This window comes from Peromyscus eremicus, chromosome 23 (genome assembly GCF_949786415.1).
Source record: "Peromyscus eremicus chromosome 23, PerEre_H2_v1, whole genome shotgun sequence".
Classification (NCBI taxonomy): Eukaryota; Metazoa; Chordata; class Mammalia; order Rodentia; family Cricetidae; genus Peromyscus; species Peromyscus eremicus.
The window spans coordinates 2314654-2340824 of record NC_081438.1 but is presented as its reverse complement, the minus strand read 5'-3'; the positions used below and the strand labels follow the sequence as shown (position 1 = coordinate 2340824).

The following is a 26171-nucleotide window of genomic DNA, read 5'->3' as shown; positions in this document are numbered from 1 at the left end:
GTAGATGGATGATAGGTAGGTAGGCAGGCAAGTAGGAAGACAGACAGACAGACAGATTCTTTAACTTAAGATGGCTGAGAGGATGTTTATGCTGAGGCTTTAACCCGAAGCAGGAAGCCCTGGGAAAGGATGCAGGTGTTGACCTCCAGCCTGTGTGGAAACCCTGTTTGGTCCCTGCAGTCCAGTGTCTGACACTGTGATGTGACAGGGAGTTGCAGATCCAGAAGGAAGGCAAGTGTTTAGCTCCAGCCAGCATCCAGTGTCTTACGGAAACCTCGGGAGGTTATCACGTCTGACCCTGATACCATCTGTATTAGGAACAAGAAGCCACCCAGACTGCTCACTCGAGATTAGCCTTAGCTCTTTCGGAAGGATAAATGGTTCTGCCAACTCCACACCGCTTTATCTATGTGCTCTGCCAGCCAGCCACTCTCTCCTCTCACTGAGACGGCCATGGGAGGACTCCTGGAATGAACCTGTCATTTCCCATTGGTTCAAACTAAAATGTCTATTGTGAGTATCTACCCAGTTCTGCGTAGTAGAGAGCGGCAGGGAGCAGGGCCGGGAGAAGGCACAACCCCTACCTTTGAAGCCTGTCCAGGCTCTGCAGAGGAGGATGTGCAGCTCCCCATCCATCACACAGATGTGACCTGAAAGCACCACATGTACCAGGCACAGAGGAAGCAACACAACAGCACTCAGCCTCCTGATGGGTGGCGTGTGCCGAGCACCTTGAAAAGCAAACAGGCAGCCATGAGCCCCACGATTAAAAACTCCAGATCTGGGTCTGGGAAGATGGCTCAGTCAGCAAAATGCCTATCGGGTGATCATGAGGACCTGCATTCCATCCCCAACACCCACGATAAAGTCAGGAGCAGCAGTTCCTGCCTGTCATCCCAGCACCAGGAGGGCAGAGATGAGCAGTGCCTGGAGCCTCACTGACCACCCAATCTGGCCAGTGAGACTAGTCAGGGAGAGACCCTGCCTCAAACACCTAATGTCAAGTGATTGAGGATGACACCCAAGGTTGACCTCTGGGCTCCACATGGATGCACACATACACACACACACACACACACACACACACACACACACACACACACTCACCCACCTTTAAAGAAAAACAGCACTTAGGTGTGGTGATACCCATCTTTAATCTCAGCACTCAGGAGGCACAGGCAGGCAGATCTCTGAGGCTTTGGGGCCAGCCTGGTCTACATGGTGAGTTCCAGACTAGCCGGACTACACAGTGAGACCTTGTCACAAAACATAAAAAGAGCCCCAGATCTAGATAAAGAATCCCAAGGGCCAAAGGAAGAGTCAAGAAGAGGCATTAGAAAGGCCGGTGCAGCAGAAGACAAAGGCCTGGCATGCTCCGGACAAGGATAACACCGTGTGCTGGCATTGGAATAGGCACAGGCAGTGTGCAAGTCCAAGGGGATTCACTCACTGGCGCCACAGTGGCCTTCTGATGGAGAAGTGTGTTTTCACCCCGTGTCTAAGGGAGAAAACATACGTGTAAGGGGTTTCGGACAGAGCTTACAGGAAGTGGAGCTAAACCCAGATTCCTGATCGCTGGGCTTTTTTTTTTTTTTTCAATCGTTGTTGGTTTTTTGTTTTAGTTTTGATTTCTGTTTTTCAGTTTCAAAAAGCATCAAACAGTGGGTTCAACGGACTAATAACGGAGACAGGTGACCAAAGGCAGGCAGACTAATTTTGTCAGCTAAGACTCAGAACTGATGGTTACGTCAACACCTGGCACCCACATGATGTGTCTGTGTCTGGAGAAGTATGTGACAGGAGCTCCAGGGACTTTCTGGTCTCTCCCTTTAAGATCAGCTGTGGCCACAGCAAGACACTGTGCTGAGTTACCCTCTGTGCCAAGCAGTCAGCTGCAGGGGTCCCTCTATAGGTGCATGGCAACCGGTCAAACCCTGACCCTTGGTGGCCTTGGCACCAGAGATGATTCGGCTGCCATTTCTCAGTTTCAGCCGTTGCAAGGTCAGTTATGCTGGGCTGCACTCAGTGTCGGCTGCACTCAGTGTGGACGGCTGCACTCAGTGTGGACAGCCCAGCACTCAGTGTGGACAGCCCAGCATTCAGTGTGGACAGCCCAGCACTCAGAGTGGACGGCAGCACTCAGGGTGGACGGCAGCACTCAGGGTCGATGGTCCAGCAGCAGCAGCAGCACTGAGTGCAGATTGACCTCAATGGAAGTGGTCAGAGGACCCAGTTGTGTGTCACGCTGAAAGAGTGAGCAGGGAGGCTCCTGGGGGACTTTCCCCTGCAGCACACCAGAACCTCAGTTCCTTCCCTCTCTGGCTTTGATCTATCCTGCACTCTCTCGATAAGCATCCACGACACAGTAACATACGTCCTTGCATTCTTTTGCCTCTCTGTGTTCATGCTGCACTGCGGTTCTGTCTGGAATCCTGGACTTTTGTTTCCAACCACCATACTGTAGAATCCACTGGTCTAGAATGTCTAACTCTGCCAATGGGTGAAGGGTCTGGGCTAGGGAGGAAAGCTGAGGCTACAATGGCTGACATGGAAGCCCTGTGCACATGGTTTGAAAGAGTCAAATCTCATTCTGAAGGGAAAGTCTAGAGAATTTCATTTTATTTTTACTAATGTGTATGTGTGAGTTGTATGAGTATGTATGTGAGAGTGTGTGTGTATGTGTGAAAGACTGTGTGTGTAAGTATGTATATGCCACATATGTTTGTGCCCAAGGAGGTCAGAAGAGGGCATCAGACCCACTAGAGCTGGACTTACAGGCAATTATGAACTACCCAACATAGGAGCTGGGAACTGAACTCAGGTCCTCTGCAAGATTATCAAATGCTCTTAACCACTGAGCCATCTCTCCAGCCCCAAATCTAAAGGGTTTTGAACAGACCATAGAAATAGAGTCTTTCGAGAGAGAGGTTGAGTCCAGGAGGACCGTGGGAGGCTGCTGTGAACATCTAGGCAAGAGATGGTGGTCAATTAAGGGCAGGGAGGAGGTGCCTGTCTGCAATCTCAGCTACTAGAGAAACTGAGGCAGGAGGATCAGAAGTTGAAATTGGCCTGGGCTACATCTAGGTGGTGAGGCAAATGTTAACATTACAAGAATGAGAAAAGCAAGTGTTGTGATTGGCCATGAGAATGGAAATAGGCGGGTCTGAGGTTTCTGGCTTCTGATAGGTTGTCTAACACAATAGCTGGAATGAATAGAGAAATAATCTTTCACCAAAAATGGGAGAAAGAAGAGATCTCTGGGGTAACTTCGGGGCACCACGTGAAGACAAAAGGGGGTGACACCACTTGAGTGGGGGACACTGAGTGCCCCTGCTCTCAGAACTTGACAAACTTGGGGACGGAGACCAATGTCCCATGCCTGGGGAAATTATTTCAAAGTATTTTTGCCTTGAAGGGCCATCTGAGAGGCTGGTGAGAGCACAGCAGGGAAAGTCCTTGCTCTGATTAGCTTTCATTCTGAACATATTCCAGAAAAAAAAAAAAAAAAAGAGCAAAGGTGGAGATCCAAAGGAGAAAGAGGAGTCAAGACTGAGTTGAAATCATGAAAAATCAGGTTTGAAAACGGAAAAGTAAGGAGTCATAAGGGCAAAGAGGATACTGGTCTGTCAGGTGTCTTAACAGAGATGTAGGAGCTTTTAAGGTCACCATATCTTTGAGTCCCTGTCCTTCACACAGGGCTGCCTTGTCTGAAATATCCTGTTCCAGGGCTGCCTCTTCTGCCCCTGGAATGCTGACTCTCCCCTCATTAGTTTCCTGGGCCTCATAGCTTATTTTGTTTGTTTGTTTTTTGTTTTTGTTTTTAGAAGACAGGATTTCTCTGTGTAGCTCTGGCTGTCCTAGAACTTGCTCTGTAGACCAAGCTGGCCTCAAATTTAGAGATCTGCCTGATTATGCCTCTCAAGTGCTGGGGTTAAAGGCAGGTAACACCACCACCTAGCAATAGTTTTTTTTTTTTTTAACTGAAAAAACATTGTGAGAATTTGTGATTTGTGTGCTATTGAAGAAAAATACTGTGCTGTGACTTGGGTGTGACTAGGCAAACACTTACTTTCCTGGTTCTGTTTCCAGCAAGTACAAAATTATTTTCCCAAGGGTACTGGAGTGAGAAAAATCATTCCCTGTTACCTGATGTGACATGTTCAGGGTTGTCACACACCTGATGAAGGAATCAATCACGTGACCCCAAAAGTGAGCACCCACTGCAGGCACATACCTAGTGAGTGACTCACAAGCATTTCCTAAGCATTTTTTGTTCTGTGAGGAACCACAATTCAGCTCACAGCCCCTTGTTCTCACAAATCTAAGAATTGAATGAGGAAGACAGCGTTGACCACGTAGCTATGGGAGAAATGATTGCTGTCCACAGAAGACACAGAGTGTGTAGGGATTAAGCGTGGGTGCAGGTGCATGAGCATGCCATATTGAGATGAGGTGTCCACGGTGACTAAGTGAGTGGCAAATCTGCAGATTGTCACTGTGACTGCGGTGCCAGCATTGTCTCCACCCCGCCTTGATGCTTTTGCTGGTATCCTTCTTAACCCTGCTCTGGAGCCACACGGGCTGTGTTCAGCACTGTGCATGCCTCCGCTCGACCTTCCCGGAAACTGTTTGAAACAGTCTCCACTTTCCGTAGCGACCCAAGGGGCGTGCTCAACCATCCCCCAGCTGTGCCTTGCTCAGTGAGTGCTGTCTCAGGAAAGTGTCCACCCCACCAGGGAAGTCTGAGTGTCCTACTGTCTGTCCCCTTCTGAGACTCACCCCCACACCTCATCCAGCTGAACCCTAAGACCCTTGGTTCCAAACCAACCTGTTCAGACTTTCACGGCCCTTTGAGTCTCGTGGCTTCAGCATCTCCCGTCTGGACCAGGCTTTTGCTGCACCTCTTACCCTCTTACGTTGTAGCCAGAAAGCAGAGGGTGGAGGGACCCTGGCTGGTCTGATCATGCTTTCCTCTGTCCCGTGCTCCAGTCACAGCACTGAGTCAGAGCAAAGAGTCAGCCAGGGTCCTTCCCATTCTGCAGTCCCAGCATGCTGGGGGGGGGGGGGGGGGCGGGGCGGGGTGTTCCAGGGCGGGCAATGTAGGACTTCAGGGACCAGTCAGTATCTGGCAGTTGCAGGGGCCAGTCACATGACCACAGAGCTCAGACTGGAGACGCGGAAAGCCAGCAGGGCCCTTACGTTGGCTTCAGCGAAGTCTCTATGCTGGTGTCCTCATCCTTCTGTTCTCCAGCTGTACAGCCCTGGGCCCATCATTTGATCTCTCTGAGAAGTGGGATCTTAGGTCCAGTCACGTGAAATTGGTGATATTTTCCCTTTTAAAATTTTTAACTAAATAAAATAAAACAGCCATTTTCATATGTTTACACTTCAAACAGAGGTTGGCAAGATGTTCCTTTAAATGGTCAAGAAGTAAAAAGTTTAGGCTGCCTGATACTGCTGAGGAAACAGGAAGGTAGCCATAGACAGCATCTAAAAGGAAAAGTACACAATGTCCCAATAAAGTTTTATTTATACAGTCAGAGGGCCAGATTCGGTCCATGAGCTATAATCTATATAGTTCACTCACTTTGAACCCTCGTACTTTTCACTATGAAAGGAAAATAGAAAGTAATCGGAGGCAAAGTCTAGACTCTTCATAGATTACTGTGACCCAAAGGGCACGTCATAGATCCATTTCCAACTCTCCTTGCATCCTTTTACAGCTCAGAAACACCCCCAATATCCTGTGGGCTACTTGTGGTGGCCTGAGATGCTACATGTACCCTCTACTGAGAAAGCCTCCACTTGCCCCGCCCACTCTTGATGACATCATGGACCACCATGCCTCATCAGCCCCACCCCCAAGCTCGTCCCTGTGACTAGGCCTTCTGGAACTACATGGGGCGGGGCGGGGGGGGGGGGGTACCTGGTGAGGGTGAGACACCCAGAGCCTTCCTGGAGCTACCACCCTGTCCTCCCGCTGACCACAGCTGGCCTATCTTGAGCTCTGTCCTCCTGCGGGAGCGGAGTCCCAGGAGGCTGATGCGCACTGCAGCTCACCCGGGTGAACGGAGCAGTGAGTGGAAGTTGTGAGCGGTGAGGAAATGGATGCTTCCAGAAAATTAGGCCAAGTAATTCCCATCTTCTCCAGGGGGAAATTATTTAAATAGCATCTAAATCAATTTCCGTGCCATTAAATATTCTGGTCTGCGTTTTAATTGAGACGATGGCATCTTCCCTAAAAAGAGACTTGCTGTTTGAAGTGTGGCGTTGACTCTCTCTCTTCCCGGATCCCACAAGCGGAGAACCTGGGAGAGCAGCTGTCCAGCAGCCTGCAGCCTGGCTCACCTTAGTGGGCTAGCCTGCAGCCTGGCTCACCTTAGTGGGCTAGCCTGCAGCCTGGCTCACCTTAGTGAGCTAGCCTGGAGCCTGGCTCACTGTTTTTCTCCAAGAAATGAAACAGCTCTCCGAGAGTGCCCAGGGTGCTGGGAACTCTGAGTCCTGCATGCAGCTGAGCCAAGTCACTCTGTCTCCTTGAGGGCTGGGCTACACAGAGTTGGCTGCATGTGGTCCGAGTGTCTTTTCTGTCCCAGGAGCTGATAGAAATGTCTGATTACAGGGGCCAGGGATGGAGGGGAGGGGGTCCACTCTAGGCTTCACATGACCTCTCCTCAGCAAACAGGCTCCCTCCCCTTGGTCTGAGGCCTGGAAGGGGCTCCCAGTCAGGGAGGGAAGAAGCTCCTAAAATAACGACACATACACACGGAGAGAGGAGGGTTGAGGGGAGGGAGAGAGACTGAGGGACAGGGAGAGATAGAGAAAGAGACCGAGATTCAGAGACGACAGAGACAGAGAGAGCCTGCGGCCATCACAGACATTCCCATCCCTATCATCCCAGGACAGGTACCACGGTCACCAAGGCTGAGTTTTGGCTTCTTCTAAGCTCTGTGTCAGGTACAGAAGCTGAGCTGGAAACTAATCAAAAGAAGAAAGCAATGGATGGATGGATGGATGGATGGATGGATGGATGGATGGATGGGTGGATGGATGGATGGATGAGTGAGTGAATGAATCTGAGGTTCTGTAGAAGCTCTGGGAAGAGAGAATCTCTCTTCCAAAGGGATTTGGCTTTAGATCAACCCAACTCATGGCTGGCAGTGAAAAAAGGTCCTGAGAGCAGAGAACATGTCACGTGGGAATCTCTGTCCCTGCAGTCAGTGCTGCCTGGGGGTCCCATGCTCCTGCTCTGGACAGGGCTCTGACCTTTTAATTCTCAACCACTCCATGAGGTGTCCCACACACACCCATTTCACAGATGAGGAAAAGTGAGCCTTGCATTCTCTTACCCAGCCACTGCTGACTGCAAGACCTTACCTTCAAAAACTTGAAATCCAGGCTAAAGGTTTCAGCCAGATCTGGATAACACTGGAAATTTGGGAAATGCTATTTTACAATACGTTAAAAAAAAAAGTGAGCCATGAATAAAGAGAACAGAACAGAAGGAACATCTTTATGGAAATGGCTCGGGAAACAGAGATTTCAACGGAGCTGGCTGTGAGACTTGTCAGAACTCTGACCAGGGAGCTTTCCAAGACCCAGAGGAAGCATCTGGAAGCTCACAGTGGGGCTTCCCAGGAGCTGACGGAATGAGGAGTCTGGTGGAGACTGCGCAGGTGGTAGAGACCATGCAGGGACTTAGGCGACTATGGCAAGGTCCGAGGAGAGGGCGTTCCCAGGCTGCAGGTTTGGGGACCGGAGAGGAATGAGAGGCCAGAGGCAGAGCTGGGGGGCTGCTGGCTTTAAGATCCTCCCAGAAAGCATGTGATGTGACGGTGGTCATTGGGGTCCCCCTGGCAGCGGAGGCACGCTCCTGCTCTCAGTGGGCCCAGTGAGGAAGAGACTGGGCACACATGCACGTACATACACGTGTGGTGTCATCCAAGCAGAGCTCTGTCGCGCTGTACGGAACAATGGCTGGCTTTCCAGGGCAGCTTAATGACCGTAGCCCATCCTCCAGGCCATCAATTAAATTGCAATCCAATTTCCTTCCGAAGCTTTCCGCCGCCTTGGGAGTGGATCTGGCTGCTGAGGCAGGAAAACGGACGGGCCAAACCTTCCCTCGGCTTTGTCTTGCACTGGAGCGGCCCCTCAGCAACTATCTCCCTTCCGAAGGAGGTCATCCTCTGCAGCAGCAGGCTGGAGTAGATCCTGACGCCGGTTTAAAGTAGTGGAAAGAATTCAGAGTGGCCTAACTACCCCCCTCCATCCCAATCCACCATCCGCACGTCCCATTCCCCACCCCAAGAACACATCCCACTTCACCTCCGCATTACCTGGGAGAAAACAGGCTCAGTAAAGTGGGTAGGTCAGCCAAGGTCAGCCAAGGTCAGCCAAGGTCAGCCAAGGTCAGCCAAGGTCAGCCAAGGTCAGCCAAGGTCAGCCAAGGTCAGGGCTTCTTAAATGGTGGTCTCTCTCTCTCTCTCTCTCTCTCTCTCTCTCTCTCTCTCTCTCTCTCTCCTCCCTCCCTTCCCCATTCCTACCTATGTATGGTGAAATGGGCGTGGAGGCCAGAGGTCAACCTCAGGTGTCATGTACCTTGTTTTTGTTTGTTTGGTTTTTTTGAGGCAGGGTCTACCACTGGCCTGGAGCTTGGTAACAGGCTAGACTGGCTAGCCAGTGAACCCAGGGATTCTCCTGCCTCTGCCTTCCCAGTGCTGGGATCCCAAGTATGTACTACCATGCCCAGCTTTTGTTTTTGGTTGGTTGGTTGGTTGGTTTGGTTTGGTTTTCGAGACAGGGTTTCTCTGTGTAGTTTTGGTGCCTGTCCTGGATCTCACTCTATAGACCAGGCTGGCCTCGAACCCACAGAGATCCGCCTAGCTCTGCCTCCCGAGTACTGGGATTAAAGGTGTGCGCCACCACCGCCCAGCTCATGCCCAGCTTTTTAGGTGGGTTCTGGAATCAAACTGAGTCCTCGTTCATTCATTTCTCAGCCCTTTACCAACAAAGTTATCTGTCCCCTGAGCCCAGCCTTTCTTTTCTCCACTTCAGTCCAAGCTTCCTTTGGTACCCAGGGGTTCTGCAGCCTTTATCTGGCAGAAGGCCACGTGTGGATAAAATGCAGCCTGCTAATGAAGTCAGCCTAGAATCTACATGCACAGGAGCAGGGTGCACACAGTCCAGACCTCTCCCCTGGTCACAGAGCACATTTGGGCTGGTTCCCTTTCCACTGGGGAAGGACTTGTTCCTCCCACTGTAGGATAGAACAGCACCCTGGCCCATCTGGACTGGTAAAAATGTCTCCCACCATGACCACGGAAAACCACCCCGGCTGCAAGCCACCAGCCACAGAAGTCAGTGCAGGAACGCTTAAAGGAAGGAATAAATGGCAATGGGCTTACTTGTGGGACAGGGGGCCTCTGGGGTGGCCCTTCGACCCCCCAGGAGCTCCCACTCATTTATTTCTCAGATGAGACAAGCAATGCCAATTCTGTTAGGTTTGGCTCAGGACTCAGAATGCTGGACAAGACCATGCACAGTGCAGGTGTAAAAAATGTCCTGTGATGACTGGGAGGGAGTGCAGAGGGCTGGCCTTGGACAAAGCCTTGGTACTGTGGGATGTGGTGTGATTCTCACTGGGCTATGGGATGTGACTGGCCTAGGGAAGATTCCTGCCCCATTTCCCCAGTATCTAATTTAGAGCATTAGCATCAGCAGTATGTTTCAAATACCACCCTGGGGGGACTCTTCCAAGAAACATAGGGTCCCCAGACCCCCCTCAGACTCCACACTTACAGCTCTCAGCTGTTTCAAGAAACACCATGCCTGGAGTGCAGGTGGAGAAAGTGTCGATCACCCACGCTGGCCCAGGGTGCTCACTGCAAGCCTGACGTTTTTGGCCATCGGAGCAAATGATCGTGTTTCTGTTGTCCCTCTGGAAATGCCAGGTGAACCCTAACCTCCATCCCAGAAGCTCCTAACCTCTGTCATTGGCTACTTACACAGCATAGACCCACTGTGCCGTTCCTGCTGTGGCCTATGATCAAAAGCAACTGAGAACGTGGGGTCTTCGTGAGGCTAATAAGCATGTGGTCCCATCTGTCACCACCTTGCTGATGCTGTCTGCCAAGGCCATGTGTCAGTCTCCTTTCCACCTGGCTCCAGGAGTTGAGCTACCTGGCCCACAGCACCAATGAAATGTCACAAGTCTCATGCAGAGAAACGGAACCATCAGACCAGCAGAGATGTCCTGCAGGGAGAGGAAGAGAAGCCTGGGGTGCAGCAGAATGGCCGCAGGAAAGCTGTGTGGGAAAGGGAGCCCAGAACGCTAAGGATACTGGCCCAGGGTTAGACACAGCCCAGGTGGTCCTGAGCCAGCTTCCAGGGCTTGGTGATGGCAGCTCATTTTTCTAAACCTCAGTTTCCACATCTGTTAAGTGAACCCCCAAATGAGACCCAATCATTTCTCCTTCTAGGCCCCAGAATTTTTTTTTATTATAATAAAATTTTGAGGCTATAACCTCAAAACAGAAATTCCCCCTTAAAATCACTTGCCCAAGGTCATCAGTCTGGAAGGAACATGGGGATTTGTCCCACTGGCTCTCCGCAAATTATGCTAAACCCCATCCTGTTGTCTGCCCACCATGTTGTTTTGGATAAGCATCTACACTTCTGAGGCTCTGTATTCTCCTCTATGAAATGGACTAATAGTATCTGTTGCGTGAATCCTAAATGGTCTTATAATAAAATACCTGGAGCCAGATATTGGGGTAAGTGCTGGAAGATCAGAGAGACAAAGGATCATGCTACTGGAGAAACTTCTCACCACTGCTGAATCCTCAGGCCGAATGGAAGCTGAGATCCTATCTCCACAAATCCTCTGACTGAAAGCCTCTGAATCCTCAGTCGAAGAAAAGGCCTAGTTCCTGTCTCCCCATGCCTTATATATACCTTTCTCCGCCCAGCCATTTCACTTCCTTCCTAGTTCCGGGATTAACGATGTGTGTGCTTCACAAATACTGGTAGCAAAGGCATGAGATCTCAAGTGCTGGAATTAAAGGTGTGTAACTCCCAAGTACTGGATTAATGGTGTGTGCCACCACTGCCTGGCTCTGTTTCCCTCCTAGACTGAATCAATGTCATGTAGTTCGGGGTGGCTTTGAACTCACAGAGATCCAGATGGATCTCTCCTTCCAGAGTGCTAGGATTAAAGGTGTGTACCACCACTGCCTGGCCTCTATGTTTAATCTAGTGGCTGGCTCTGTCCTCCGATCCTCAGGCAAGCTTTATTTGATACACAGTATATCACCACAAGTATCAGAGTAAACAAATCCATCCATGAACACCCATGTATACCCCTGGCAAGAGGGCTTGGCTCATGAGCTCTGATCATCATCTACCTCCACCATCCCCAGCATCACCACGTAACTCCAGTCAGGAGCAACCTGGAGAAGCAGTGCTGAGACCCACCCTGCCCTGCTTCAATCCATATACTCCTGTTTTGGCTGACAGATGGAGAACAGGTTTCACCAAGACTACCATAAGTTTTAATAAATGGTAAGAGGCAGAGGTGGGCAGGGCAGAGCCAAGGGGACGGCGACAAGCTCTGGCTTCTTTCCCCTCAGATGAGTGTTGCTCCAGGAACACTTGTTGCCCTTGGCATTCAGGGGTTCTATGGAGGATGGGCTGTGCAAACAGGGTCGGCCTTAGGATCCAGTCCCTCCGTAAGCCAAGGCAACCCCGACCTTAAGGCCTCACCACTAAACCCTATGTGAGCACAGACCACTGCTATGGTCTAAAGTCCCTACATAGCCAGGACACTCTTAGGTGGGACACACCTAAGGGCTTAGAGATCACCAAGGTCAAGGGCCAAGTATTCATTTTATTTTAGTCATTGAAAAGAGTTAGATTCTACTACGTGAGTACCAGGAAACCTTGAAGCATTTTGTCTAGGAGAGGGGTCAGGGAAGCGAAGGACACATCTGTATTTAGGGTGAGGAGGGTAAGGATGTTCAGGTAGCTCCAGGGCCCTCTCTACCCATCTCTGCCACGAGTCAGAATCCCAAGACACCTAGTCCCTGTCGTAAGACAATGTGGTGTTTGCAGAGAGCCTACACCCACCTCCACCTCCCGTGGGCCTGAGGTCACCTCAGAGAGTTCACCACAGCTGACCCAACCTAATCTGTCACACAGCTGTTGCTGCCACGGTCAGGACATTTGCACAGCCTCAGCACACACGCGTGTTCAAATGCCTTCCACCTGCAGCTGCTTGCAGCTCGGACGTGTCATCTACAGAGGTCAAGGGCCGACTGAACCTTTGTCCCACTGAAGACTTCCCTTGAAATGATGCTATTCTGCAAGCATCAAAATCTGGCCTGGGCCCAGATTTTCCAATGGGCTTACCAAGGAGATTCCCTTCTGTCAGAAGAGGGTGTGGGCACGCGCACACACACACACACACACACACACACACACACACACACACACACACACACCGCAGCTGCCTCCTGACTCTGCTGTCCCATGGGTTATTCTTTGCCTCTTTCCTAAGTCATGTCCTCAGATAAAGCACTTTGCCCTCTGCTACTGAGGGGGCCAGTGTGCACCCCCTCCATTGCCCCAGGACTCCCTGGGAGGTTCCTGGGGACCTTGGAGATGACTTGCAAAGTTGTATTCTCCCTGGAAACAGCCTCACTAGGATAGGATTCACAGACAGGCTAGGAGAGAGCATGGGACAGACATAGTCGGACAGACACAGCCCAGGCCCTCACCTCATCCAGACAGAGTTTTGAGGCTCCAGAGTCAACTGACCAGACTTCTCTGCTCCTGCATTTCCTCATCTCTAAAATGAAAGTTACAATAGCTTCATTTCTCACACCCTCAGGAAACAAAGCCACCGCTCTCCAGCCTATATCAGCAAAGACAGCATCCCCATCTCTGCAGGGAGGTGAATTGGCTTCTGGTCCCTCACAACTCCGTCATCTGCATAACTCAGAATACAGCCCCAACCCCGGTGTTTGCTTAAGGATGAGAATGCAAAGATTAATGTCTTAATTTTACCAAGTGGGGCTTTGGGGGATGGAATCTGCTCTCCTGCTGTCCTGGCTCAGTGCACCTCTAAATGCATCTTTATGTGCACCCTGGAGGATCTTTGTTTCTGCCTACCAGTCCAGGCTCACGGCTGAAGGAGACAAATCACTAACTGAACTCGAGCCTTTGATGCTCACCTGTGGACCACGTGGCCTCCTTCATGGATCTGATTTCTCTTCGTGGGAATATAAACAGTCTGATGTTGACAAGATTTCCACGTTGGCTTCCTCTTTCCCTCAGAGACTGAGAGGTTCATTTACTCAAGTAAATCACGCTGTGTCCTCTCCTTGAAGCCATACTGTAAGAAGTCACAAAGTCCACCGTGAGGCATGAAGGGGGGTGGACGACAGGAGCTGGAGAGAGAGGCAGGGAGAGGAAGGTTCAACTGTAGTGAGCCAGCCCTGTTAATCAGGGTTAAAGACACAGGCACAATCGCAGGGTGCCAACAGCTCTCTGGGCTTATTCACAGGGAGGGAGGACACAGCGGCCAGCCAGCATGCTGATGGAATGTAAATGGACACAAAGAACGTTCCAGGATTTCTGAACCCAGCATGAGTTACAAAGGACACCCGTGGATTGGGAAGAAGCCAGGGCAGAGAGGACAATGGTCAAATAGTCACTCCTGTCGCTGTGACATTTCCCTCTGTTCACTTACCCACTTGGCACCTGCCAGAGTTCCCTGCAGCCTCCAGACTCCTGCACAGGCTTGGGGGCCAGTCTGGGGGTCAATTTGCACATACACTCTGCTGGGTTTAGAGTGGCATGTGCTGGCACCAGAATCCCCCATGCACACCTACCCCTGCGAGCACAGCATGCTCCTCAGGGCCCCAAACCACGACAGTCAAGCAAGAAGTACACCAGCTGAGTGTCCATCTGTCCTGCTGACACAACCAGGAGCTGTGTGTGACTCGGCTGCCTCCTGCTCTCTGCCCGTCAGCTGAAGCGTGGTTACTGGGAACCGACTTGACCAACATTAGCATCCCTGGGGCCGGAAGTGGTTCCTATTTCAGTTTGTTTACACACAAGCACGGTGCGTCATCTTGGGTGTGGAGCTGAGACTGAACAGCAACCCCGTACCATGTCAAAGGCACCTTACACACACAGCCTGAAGCTGTTTACATACAATATGCTCAATAACGCTATTCACAAAACCAAGTTCCTCGGTATGAAATTTTCCATCTGTGGTGCGATGCGGGGCATTTTGGGTTTCCAGATACTCAGGAATGCTCAGTCCGCAGCATAAACTGTCCACGAGACGTCATTTAGACAGAAGTGGGCCTTGTCTAAGGCATCAAGTCTTAGTGTCTACACAAGAAGCATGCCCGTGAAGAAATGTTTATCGGGGCGCCTAGGTGTCAGGTCCGTGGTCACAGGATAGGTTCTAGAGAAGCATGGACAAGTAGAGAAGACATGAGCTCTGTCCTTAAGAGGGTTATCTCGGGGGTGGGGGGAGAACAGGAAAGAAGCCTGCATGGAGGAGAGCCCCACCCCCAATGCTATGACTGACATCCGCTGGTGGTGTTGAGAATTAAGGGAGGGGACTAAATCCCAGAGGAGAAGAAGCCTATGCAAGGGATGGGATGCCAATACCCCTCCATTTAAGATGGGGAAAATAAATCACAGACATTATAAATCCAAATGCTCTTGATGCCCCTGACCTGGGAGCTAGCTGCACTGTGAGCATGTGAGATCGGCCAGAAAACAGCAAAAGGTTCAAAGGGCAACTTCCTCTGAACACTGGGAACTCTGAACACATCACCAGAAAGTTGTAGTAGGCGCCGACCTCTTAAGTCAGGGGCTGACTGGATTAAGAGAGGATGGGGAGAGACACATTGATGGGTGGGACCTAAGACAGCTGAAGCCACGGAGACGCCACATGTCAGTGAGGACACAGAGACAGGTCTCCAGAACCTTCTGTGGAATTTCTTCCACGGATTTGAAGATAGTGAGCTGAAGGGGGTGTGGCTCGTAAAGGCACCATGGTTGTGTTGGAAGCGTTATGAGAGCCAGGCCTAGGCAGGCAGGTTTCATCACAGCTGCTGACCGTGATGAGCTGTCCCACGGGCTTGCTGTCTGTGCCTCCTTCGGAAAAGCCAAGGTCTTCCGAGCTGTGTAAAGATGAAAAGCTGGCTTCATCCAAGACCACCTGCAAGCAGGGTGGATGTGACCCCAGGGCCTCACTGATTTACCTCAGGCATCTCCTGCACTCTGCCAGTGAGCATGCCATCGGGAAAGCTCGCCTCCAGTGGTCATTTCAGATGAACCTTGCAAGCCATCTCTGCACAGAGGGAATTTTCCCGTGTCTCCCCTGAAGATAGGCAGACGAAGGAGAGTGCTCCAGGGTCTTCCTGTCCGGGCACTGGCTGCATTTGACTCACTGATGTTGACAAGGAAGAGCTTAGAGGAGAGAAAATCCAACTGGCTCAGAGTCTGTCTGTCTGTGATGGGTGGAGCCCTGAGGTGGGAGTGTGGCAGGAAAGAGTGCTTGCCCATCAGGAAGCGCCTCTCCCTTGATTCCTCCCAGGCCCCCAGCCATAGGATAGGCACACATTCTGGCAGATCTCCCCTCCTGAGTCAGGCCCCCACAGACACACCTGGCCAGTCCGTTTCCTGTGCGCATCTCAGTCCAATGGAGCTCACACCAACTCTACAAACAAAAGGAAGGCTGGTAGTCTCAGGTTTTCCCTGCATCCCTACAGGGATTCCCAGCTTCCCACCCTTCTTCCATCACCCCACCCCCACCCCTTGCTGGCAATCAGCTCTCCTCCAAAGAGAAAGAGAGAATGGAAGAGCATCCACTCATTTCTTCCCTGAGCAAACCAGTTTGTGATTGTTAATTCTCTGCTTGAGGAAAAGAAAAAAAAAAGTGCCTAGGGAGTGGGAGACACTTTCTCCTCAGTGGTGTAGACACCGAGAAGCCATCCTTGTTCCTGTCAAATTATCTTCGCTTTACCCGTGCTCCTGCAAGTAACCCTAATGAAATACATTGGGTCACCACCCAAAAAAAAAATGACATGAAGGTAGACGGGGGGGGGGGGGGGGGGGGCGCTGGAGGGCTGGAGGGCTGGAAACAGGCAGGGGGTTAACAGAATAGAGAGAGCGATTGGGTGTGTTATTTATTATGCATGCCCTAGCTGGCCAGGCCAGGGTATCCCACTCATATGGGGAACCATGCTGGCACGCTGGGCAGATGCAGCAGCAGGCTGGCAGGCGACCCACTCCATGCAGGCATGGTGGTGGGGCAGCGGGTGGACATTCTCAACCTAGACGCTACACCCGAGAGGAATGGTTTGTTATAATAAGGGATAAAGAGAAAGATAGGAAAAGACAGGAAGGAGGGGAGCATTCGAGGGTGTGCACCTTGTAGGAGGAAATCAGAGAGAGAAAGGGGGGGAGTTTTTCCTTTAAGAAGAGGCGCCTACATCAGGATGCAGGGAGGCCCCAGAGGGCAAGATCATTATATTAACAGGGTGAATATGCTCAAAATGCATTATACACATGAATCTCAATGACATAAGGAAACCCATTATGTGCAATTAGTACTGTGCTAACAAATTTTTAGAAATCAGAACCCCCTGGAGTGCTGGTGAGGCACCCCTTTAGGCACACTTCCTCTCCAAGGGAGCCTCCTGAGAGGATTAACTGAGGGAAGAGGAGTCACCATGGAATGTGAGCAGTGCCCTCCCATGGCCCAGTATCCCATGCTGAATAAAAAGCAGAAATGGGGTGACCTGAGCTGAGAGCCTGCATCCCCTACTGTCTGCTCCCTGATCCCCTGAGGTGTGAGCAGGCAGCCACACACCCCCACCGCCATGCCTTCATAGAGTGAAGGACCTTACTCTAAACCAGGAGGGAAATAATGCCCCTTCCTTCCGTTGCTTCCTGTGTGTCGTTGGTACAATAATCAAAAAGATAACCAATGCCCGGGTGTGGTGGGAGGGAGCTAGAACTGGCCTGGGAGAAGCCTGAGGACCAGGCTGCAGAAGGACTTGCTAGAATGTAGCATGGGGACACGGTCGTGTATACCATGCCCACCGTCATTAGCCCCTGGTTACGTCTGAATCCTCCTCCTTGCTCCCTTGGTGCTCATGGGGTGTCTGGTGCATGTCAGGAGTCCAAACATGATGGTATCTCCTACCCAGCTTGCCTTGCTCCCTCCTACCATGGCTCATCCTCTCTCTGCTCCCCTCCCTGGTGGATTCAGCAGATACCTGCTGGTGTCATCTACAGGGAAGTGTTATCACCGTTGGAGGAACTCCCAGCCTTCGCAGGACCCAGGCTAATGAGCACTGGTGCCTCTTCCATTTCAACTGTTTTCCTGACAGACAGAGGGACAGAGGGACAGAGGGACAAAGCAAGGCAGATGCTCAGCTTGTCCCCAGAGAGAGCAGCCGCAGTGGGAGTGTCTCATTAACAACTCACACACACACACACACACACACACACACACGCACACGCACACGCACACGCACACGCACACACACACACTCCTGTGTGACAGTCGTGTTTGGTTTCCCACATATGTCTTCCTAAGAGCAGGGGCGATATCACACAGTGCTGAGGGTCGGCCAGAGGAGAAAGTTTGTAGCCTCTCTTTCACAGAAGGGCTGGCGGATGGATGGATGGATGGATGGATGGGTTGATTGACAGTACCCAGGCCGAGTGCTGAGCACACATGATAAGGGAAGAATCTGTCATGTGTAACTGAGATTTCTAAGTGCTCTGAAATAGAGGAATGCGTTTAACTCAGTGGTCCCTGGGGCCCGGGGAAAAGCCCATTAGAGCGAGTTATTAACTCGCTGCATTTCTGAAGCCCGGGATCCAATTTAGACTGAGTACAGTGGGACTCGGCTTTGCGTGGTGCTCAGCCAGCTGGCATTTGAGCCGAGTCCTCAGGCCGCACGGAAGGCAGGCTACAGGCACCACTCATCAGCCCTGAAGTTGGCCCGAAGTTTGGAGTCAGCCAGCAAGATCTGCTTTGCGTGCAGGGGAGAGCACTTCAGTATAGGAGAGGGAGGCCTTTGTGGATCAGAAAGTCCTTGGATGGACAGAGGTTGAGAACAGCAGCCAGACTCGCCTCCTGTGGGGCTCTAGCTATGGAGATGGTACCTGGCCATCCTGAGGTCCCAGAGGGTGGGTGAGATGGTGGTGGAGTCATGGAGTCCTTCTTCACATGAATGTCCCCTTCTGTTCCTATTGAGGGTAAGGAGGTTTCGGCAGAGGACCTTGTAGCGCCCCCCCCCCATGCCACCCACACCTAGGAGGTGAAATTGAGGAGAACCACATGGCAAGAGAGAAAAAGGCAGTTGTCTGATCCTCCCTGATGCACAGGGACTTCCACCAGGGTGTCACCCACCCAGTTAGAATAAGGACTATCGAAACAGATGGGTTAATAACAACAAGAAATGCTGGTGTGAGTGTGAGGAGGGAGCACTCACACCCTGCTGTGGGAACACAGGTAAATGCGGCCTTTATGGAGAGGGAGCACTCACACCCTGCTGTGGGAACACAGATCAGTGTGGCCTTTATGGAGAGGGAGCACTCACACCCTGCTGTGGGAACACAGATAAGCATGGCCATTATGGAGAGGGAGCACTCACACCCTGCTGTGGGAACACAGATCAGTGTGGCCTTTATGGAGAGGGAGCACTCACACCCTGCTGTGGGAACACAGATAAGCATGGCCATTATGGAGAGGGAGCACTCACACCCTGCTGTGGGGACACAGATCAGTGTGGCCTTTATGGAGAGGGAGCACTCACATCCTGCTGTGGGGACACAGATAAGCATGGCCATTATGGAGAGGGTTTGGAGATTCCTCAAAACATGAAAGTAGATCTATCATCGTGTCTGGGACCCCTCGTCCCAGGCAGTACTTAAAGGAAATGCAGGCAACGTGTCTGTGAGGTACCTGTAGGCTGGTGCCTACAACAGACAGACATTACATTGTCAGTGAGATACTGGGCTAGTGAAGATGGCCGCTGACAGGCAGAAGGTTGAAGCCATTATGCTCTGAGTTCACAGTGGAGTGCTATGCCACCTTAAAAGAGGAGCTGTGACACGTGAAGGAGCCTGAGCGGGACTAGAGTGTGCAGCGTGAAGTAAAATTAGCCAGCACGGAAGGCAGACGCCACATGGTCTTGCTCATCTGTGACGCTGGTGTCACGGGTCTCCTACAAGATGGCAGTAGAAAGGTGAGCTGTAGAGATGAGGATAGAGAGAAATGTGGGTGGGGGGGTCTCGATGATGGTGTTTGGGGGCACAGTTGGGGCTCTGCAACCTGCAACAACCTAGAACACATTTCAAAACAGCTTGAAAGCAGGGCCAGGAGACACTCAGTGTCAAGAGCACTCATTGCTCTTGCAGAGGACCTGAGTTCAGGTCCCAGCACCCACGTGCCCACAGGGTAGCCCAATGTAGACAATCCCTCATGGGGACTCTTTGTCCAGGGGTTTCTAGGTTGTTTCAAATTGACCATTAAAGTCACAGCTGTAAATATCTACAAGTGACATGTGTTGACTGGTTTTTTTTTTTACTCACCAGCAGGGTTTTGCTTTATTTTGTTTTTAATTTTCCACTTCCCAAGATGCACTCCTGTAGCTTCAGATTTGGTAGGTGTGAGTTTGGGAAGAGGGTAAGATTATCTTGGGGAAGGTTTAAAAAGAGAGAGAACTCACAGAAGGCCACAGTAGTGGGGAAGAGGGGGGATGCCAGATGACACAGCACCCCAGTTCCTTAAGGAAGATAGAGGCAGGAGACCCGCCTAGGATTTGAAGCCATGTGGTGGTCATGTTGAACGACAGAGCGATAGATTTGGGGCAAAGGAGGGGGGAGAAAGGGTGAACAGGTAACCCTAGAACTGACCCTGGCTTTGTTGCGTGGCCTTAAAAATCGCCTTGTGTCCCCGGCCTCTGTCTGTTCCTCTAAGGGGCAGGAGTAAAATTTCCTTCCTAAGGATGCCAAGAGGGGAACAGAGATAACAGCACACCACACATGCCCACCCTGCCACCAGCAGAGTCCAACAGCAGCCAGAGTGAAGGCCTGGCCCCTCACTGCCACTGTGGCCAAGGGGTGAACCCTGCTTCCTGTTCCTGCTGCGGTGCCACGCATCCTCCCAACCCCACTTACAGGGGCTCCCCGCACCCCTCCTCCTCCTCCTCTGCACCCCTCCTCCCCTCACACCTCCTCCTCCTCACCCTTCCCATCCTCCCCGTGATTAGAAAGACAAGATATATTTATGAAGGGCTCGCTCAACCAGCCACAGCACCCAACAGTTCATCAGTCAGTGTGGCCATTCACCACTCACATCGCCTGACTCTGCAGAGTCATCACGACAAGACAGTCGGGACTTGCTGCTTCCATCCCCCACGGTATAGGAGCTGGCAGCCCTGGCTTCATCCTGCCTGGCCGCACACTTGACCTGTAGAGAGAGACAAGGCATGGCCCACAAAGGAGCTGTGCCCAGGGTCCCCATCTTGACCACAGCCAGACGCTATACATCCAACCCCAGCTGGGTCTCCTGGACTGGGGACCCTGACCTGTCACTAAATAAGTCCCCCGACCTCTTTCTCAGTCCCCTATCTACTAAGACAGTCACCATCAATCCCTAGAGAACAGCCCTGGTGAGTGCTGGACCACAGCTTTTTGAGCAAACCCACATCCCTGATCGGAAGATCTTTCTTTATAGCAGGAGCTGAGCTGTAGAAAGGTGAATGAGCCAGCTCCCCCGGGGTCGGGGGAGGAACTGCAGCTGGCAGTTCTTGAACCTACGTCTCTGAAGTCTCAGCACTGGATCAGGAATCCATGTTTGACTCCCAGATGACCTTGGTCTATTCTCTTGCCACCCATACCCACCCCCTCCTCCTTGATTCCCACTTTCCGGCATTCTCGGAGGAATGCTGGCTGACGGTCAGTGACACCCAACAGGTGTATGGGTTGCGGCCAGCTGTAACGGTTGGGGTCCACAGAGATCACACCCTTGCGCCGGCTCCATGAAAGTAAACCAGACATTCCAGCTGCTGCACAAACCAATGTGGACGGCAGCACCTGACAGGCCAGAGGCTGTGGCTCAGCCGGTGTCCGTCTGCAGGAAATGGACAAGGACAGCAGTCAAACCAGGGACCTCTGTCCACAGGAGGGAATCTCTCAAGATCTCTGCTGGGGTTGTTCATGCCACTCTGGCTTCCCACAGAGGGAGATGCTATGATTTCCATGCGGAGAGACAGCAGCAGCTGGCACCTGGAAAGAGCTGGCTGAGACACAGACCTTCTCCTCAGAGCCCTGCACATCCGCCTGCTGAGGGATGACAGCTCCAGTGAGCAGCAGAGAGAGAGAGAGCAGCCCCACTGGACAGCTGAGCGGACTGGGGCTCTGAGGGAGGGAGCTGCAGCTGGGAGCATCTAGGGATGAAATGAAGTTGATTTCTCCAGCTCTGCTGGGCAGCTGCTGGGCCAGCCCTTCGTTGAAGAAACTGTGTATGTGCCACAAAAACTCAGCTTAGAGTTTTCCAATTTAAGATATGCTGTTCTGGCTAGTTTTAGGCCAACTTGACACAAGCTAGAGTCATCTGAAAGGAGGGAACCTCAATTGAGAAAATGCCTCCATAAGATCCAGCTGGAGGGCATTTTCTTAATTAGTGTTGCTGGAGGAGGGCCCAGCCTGTTTTGGTGGGGCCATCCCTGGGCTGGTGGTCCTGGGTTCTATAAGAAAGCAGGCTGAGCAAGCCATGAGGAACAAGCCAGTAAGTAGCACCCCTCCATGGCCTCTGCATCAGCTCCTGCCTCCAGGTTTCTGCCCTACGTGAGTTCCTGTTCTGACTTCCTTTGATGATGGACTATGATCTGGAAGCCAAATAAACCCTTTCCTCCCAAGCTGCTTTGGTCATGGTGTAAATGCAATCTTATCACAGCAATAATAACCCTAACTAAGACGGGTGCTGTGAACATTTCCAAAGAGAACGAGCTGAGGAGAGAAGACCCATCTGGAATATGGGCAGCAGGATTGGATGACTGGGGTCCCCGGACTGAATATAAAGGGGAAAGGAGGAAGCAAGTCAAGGGCAGCATCTCCCTCTTTTCCCTCCCCCACTCCCTCCCTTCCGCCAAGGTGTGAACCAGCAGCTCTCAGGAACTCCAATCCTCAGTCAGCTTCACCGCCACCATGCTTCTTTGCCGTGGTAGACAGAACCCCCCACAGTGAGCCCTAACAAGCCGCTCATCCCTAAGCAACTTTTTGGTGGGTGTTTGGCCACAGCAGTGGGGAAAATAACCCAGCAGGCTGGTGTACTTTATTTCACTTCTGCAGGAAACATGTTGTCTCTCTTTTTTTTTTTTTTTTTTTGAGACAGAGTTTCTCTGTGTAGCTTTGCGCCTCTCCTGGAACTCACTTGGTAGCCCAGGCTGGCCTCGAACTCACAGAGATCCGCCTGGCTCTGCCTCCCGAGTGCTGGGATTAAAGGTGTGCGCCATCACCGCCCGGCTCTCTTAATGTCCTCTCCTTTTCCTTCAGCTTAATGCTTTTCTTCTCTGCCGGGTTCAGTGCTAGGCATGTCGAATGGGCGTTCCGTTTAATTGGCACATCTGCCATAACTATCCTCCTCGTTTGATAAGGAACAAAGCCGAGTTTCTGAGAGCTGGGGACTCCATGCACAAGGTCACACAGGACCAAGTCATCACTGGAAACTTACAAGTTTGGGGGTGGGGATGCGGCCCAGTGGGGTAGAGTACTTACCTAGCATGCCTGAGGCCCTGGGTTTGAGCCTTAATACCACCTAAGACTGGGCGTAGTGACACACCCCTGGAATCCTAGCACTGCAGAAGTGGAGGCAGGAGGAGCAGGAGACCTCGGTCGTCTTCAGCTCCATAGCAAGTTTGAGGCCCGCGGGAGCTGTAGGAGACCCTGTCTCTACAAGGAAACTTGGCAGTTGGACTCGGAAGTTTGTGTGCTTGAGGGGACTTACCCAAGTCCAGGCTCTCCCTGTGCACATTCAAATCTGCTGTCTTCTCTCTCTGTGCTGTTGTTTGTTCATTATAGGTGGTGTGGACACTTTAATCCTCTGTCAAGAGAAAGATAAAGTGCTAATTTTAAACCACTGGAAGAAAAAAAACCAATGATGTGGCCAAAGCCGCACCCCTTCACCCGCACCCCTTCACCTGTACCCCCTCCACCCGTACCCCCTTCACCCGCACCCCCCTTCACCCGCACCCCCCTTCACCCGTACCCCCCTCCACCCGTACCCCCCTTCACCCGCACCCCCCCTTCACCCGTACCCTCTGATAGAACTCGGATCTTTTCCTGGGCTGACAATGTGTGGCCCTGTCTTCCCTAGTGACACTGAGAGCCACAGGCAGCTGAATACTGGTCACATGTGGGTCAACAAGGTGACCAAAGGGCACTCCCTCCGGGGGGCATGGTCACTAAGCTGTGGAACTGAGCGGGTTTAGCGTGCTCTGTGTGCCTTGGGCTCGCAATCGGCATGTTAGGACATCACTCCACGGTCATTCAAGGACCATGTAGGGAGAAATAAGTCAGAAGAGCAAGGTTGGCCCCACGTGCCAACGCTCCCACCCTTCCCAGCTCTGGCCTCCTTCCCCACGCTCCTTGCTCTGTGGCAAACCTCATCCCCAGCACCAGGCCTCCACCTGTATTCACACATACCTGGTGAATCTGCCTCTGAACCAGTCGGCAGATAACTGCGTCTCCCGCCATGTCCTGTGCAGTTCCTGGTCCACACGCAGCGCCCCTGAGGGACCCACACCCGCTACCACCATGAGGCTGTTACCCTCAGCTTCTGTAGTCTTAACCCTTAGCGGGTTCCAGCACGATGAGCCCCAACTCTTCAGGAAAGAAAAAAAGGAAGTGAGGAGAGGAAGGAAGGGAAGGGAAGAGGTCGGGGTGTCCCCTTTAGAGGCCACCCTCCCAGGTGACAGGAGGTGAGGTAGGTCCAAGCTAATGGCTGTTTTCTCCCCTTCTCCCCAGACAGTGGTCCAGAGGGAGACACGCACCCTTCCACAGACTACCTCCTGCCCTCCGCCTCGCTGGAGAGCAACCTGGAAGAGGGAGTGACGTCAGCAGCCCCAGGTCCCCTGCCCTCCCAGGAAGCACTGGAAACGCTGGAAGGGCTGGAAGGGTCCTTGCCCCCTGCGCTCCCTGACGAGGCCAGCATCCAGCATGCCCCAGCCCTCCGGAAGGGCCTACCGTCCCTGAAGCAACTCAACTCTGCCCGGAGGCAGCTGAGGCCCCAGGCCACCCCGATACCTCCGCAGAGACTAGGGTCCCCTGCTTCGGCCACCACCAAGCCACTTGTGCCCGGGGACCCTGAAGAGCCCACAGCACCCGCCCCGCTGCAAATCGTACCCTTCACCACGCTGGTGACCATGCTCCCCAACAGCCCAGAGCCAGCACAGGCCCCCGACGACAGCAGCCCCCCTGGGAGCCCGCTGGACAAGGGGGACAACGAGCTAACTGGGTCGGCCTCCGAGGAGAGCCAGGAGACCACCACGTCCACCATCATCACCACGACCATCATCACCACGGAGCAGGCCCCAGGTGTGCCACACTCGCCGCCTATCCCTACCGTAGTTCATTTCTGGATTTTTCCACAGTGGGCGTGGGACCGGGGCCTTGCACCTGGAGGGAGGGCACGCTAGCCCTGAGCCACTCCAGCGTTTTTTTAACTTTGTTTTGGGAGCAAGAGAGAGGTGTGTGTGTGTGTGTGTGTGTGTGTGTGTGTGTGTGTGTCCACGCACGCGCGCCCGTGCATCCTAGAAACAGAACTCAGGGTCAGGCACATACTAGGCAAGTTCTTTACCACGGAGCCACGCCCTCACCCGAAGTGCGCTGACTCTTCCAGGCTATCCTATCTCCCACCCTTCCTATCTCTGGGCTCCCCTCTGCAGTCAGTCGACCATAGATAGAGATTTCAGAAACTTTAGTTGTATCAGTCCTGTGAGCCCCCAGACTTTTTTCTCACCTTATTTCCTAAACCACACAAGAGCTATTCACACAGACATCTGTCATCATGGTGGGAGGAGCGAAGGGGGGGGGGTTGTCAGGATGATTGAGAGCAAAAGGGAGGGGCTGAAGCTCAGGTGGAAACTGATGGGCCAGGGAGCCAAGGAGCACCCACCATGGTGTGGACAGACATCTGAGGCTGCTCGCCCAGGGTCCCCTGCCCTCCCAGAAAACACTGGAAACGCTCGGTGCCTGTGTTTGAATCCTTTCCTACGGAGAGGGGCCACAGTTGTCCAGCATGCGTCAATGCAGCTGCCCACTGTGCAAATCAAAGGTGAAGTGAAACCACAGAACTACACCTCCCCATGGGTAGAAAGAAAGGTTTATTGAAGGCCACATCCACCCCCTTGGGGTGGGGCGCAGAGAGAAGAGCAAAAATGTGGAAAAGCAATGGGATTTTGCATGACAGGGCGGGGTCTTTGAGCTGTTGTAGGCTGTTCAGATTGACCAGGACCTTTTGCCCTTGCCAAAAGTAGTTGACCTTTGGGACAGATTGTGGGATGCCCCTGGTAAATAGAAAGCCACCTTCAGGCCCCTGTTTACCAGTGAATAATCCTTCTCTTTTCCCAGCCAAAGTCCTTCTGTTTAGGACATTGTCACCAGCACTGACATTTAGGGGGGTGAGGCTGCTTTGTACCTAACAACTAAGACTGTCAGCTGGGTCTGAATGTGTGTTGTGTGTGTGTGAGCTCGGCCCAGATGGGGCCCTCCCTGGGTTTTGGCCTAACTGTCTTTAAGATGGGAGTGGAATGGGCTGGAGAGATGGCTCAGTGGTTAAGAGCATTGGCAGCTCTTCTAAACATCCTGAGTTCAATTCCCAGCAACCACATGGTGGCTCACAGCCACCTATAATGGGATCTGATGCCCTCTCCTGGCCTGCAGGTGTGCATGCAGATAGAGCACCATACACATAAAATAAATAACTCTTAATAAATTGTTATTTTTAAAAAAAAAAAAAAAGATGGGAGTGGAATGCCATTCTGTCTAAGGCTGAATGGGGGTGCCCCTGATGGTTTGGAACTCGGTCAGGAGAGGGCAGAGGTCAGCAAGGGTTCAATGAAAACAAGACA

The 26171-nt window shown here is 52.1% G+C and overlaps 1 protein-coding gene across 7 annotated transcripts in view; it reads left to right on the top strand.

Moving 5' to 3' along the window:
* Nucleotides 1-26171, top strand: part of Sez6l (seizure related 6 homolog like) — a 164038-nt gene that overhangs the window by 81314 nt on the left and 56553 nt on the right. For all 7 annotated transcript variants that reach the window (XM_059249858.1, XM_059249855.1, XM_059249859.1 and 4 more), the window contains exon 2: nt 24067-24636. In XM_059249858.1, the coding sequence (XP_059105841.1) occupies nt 24067-24636 (570 nt within the window). The remainder of the gene's footprint in view (nt 1-24066; nt 24637-26171) is intronic.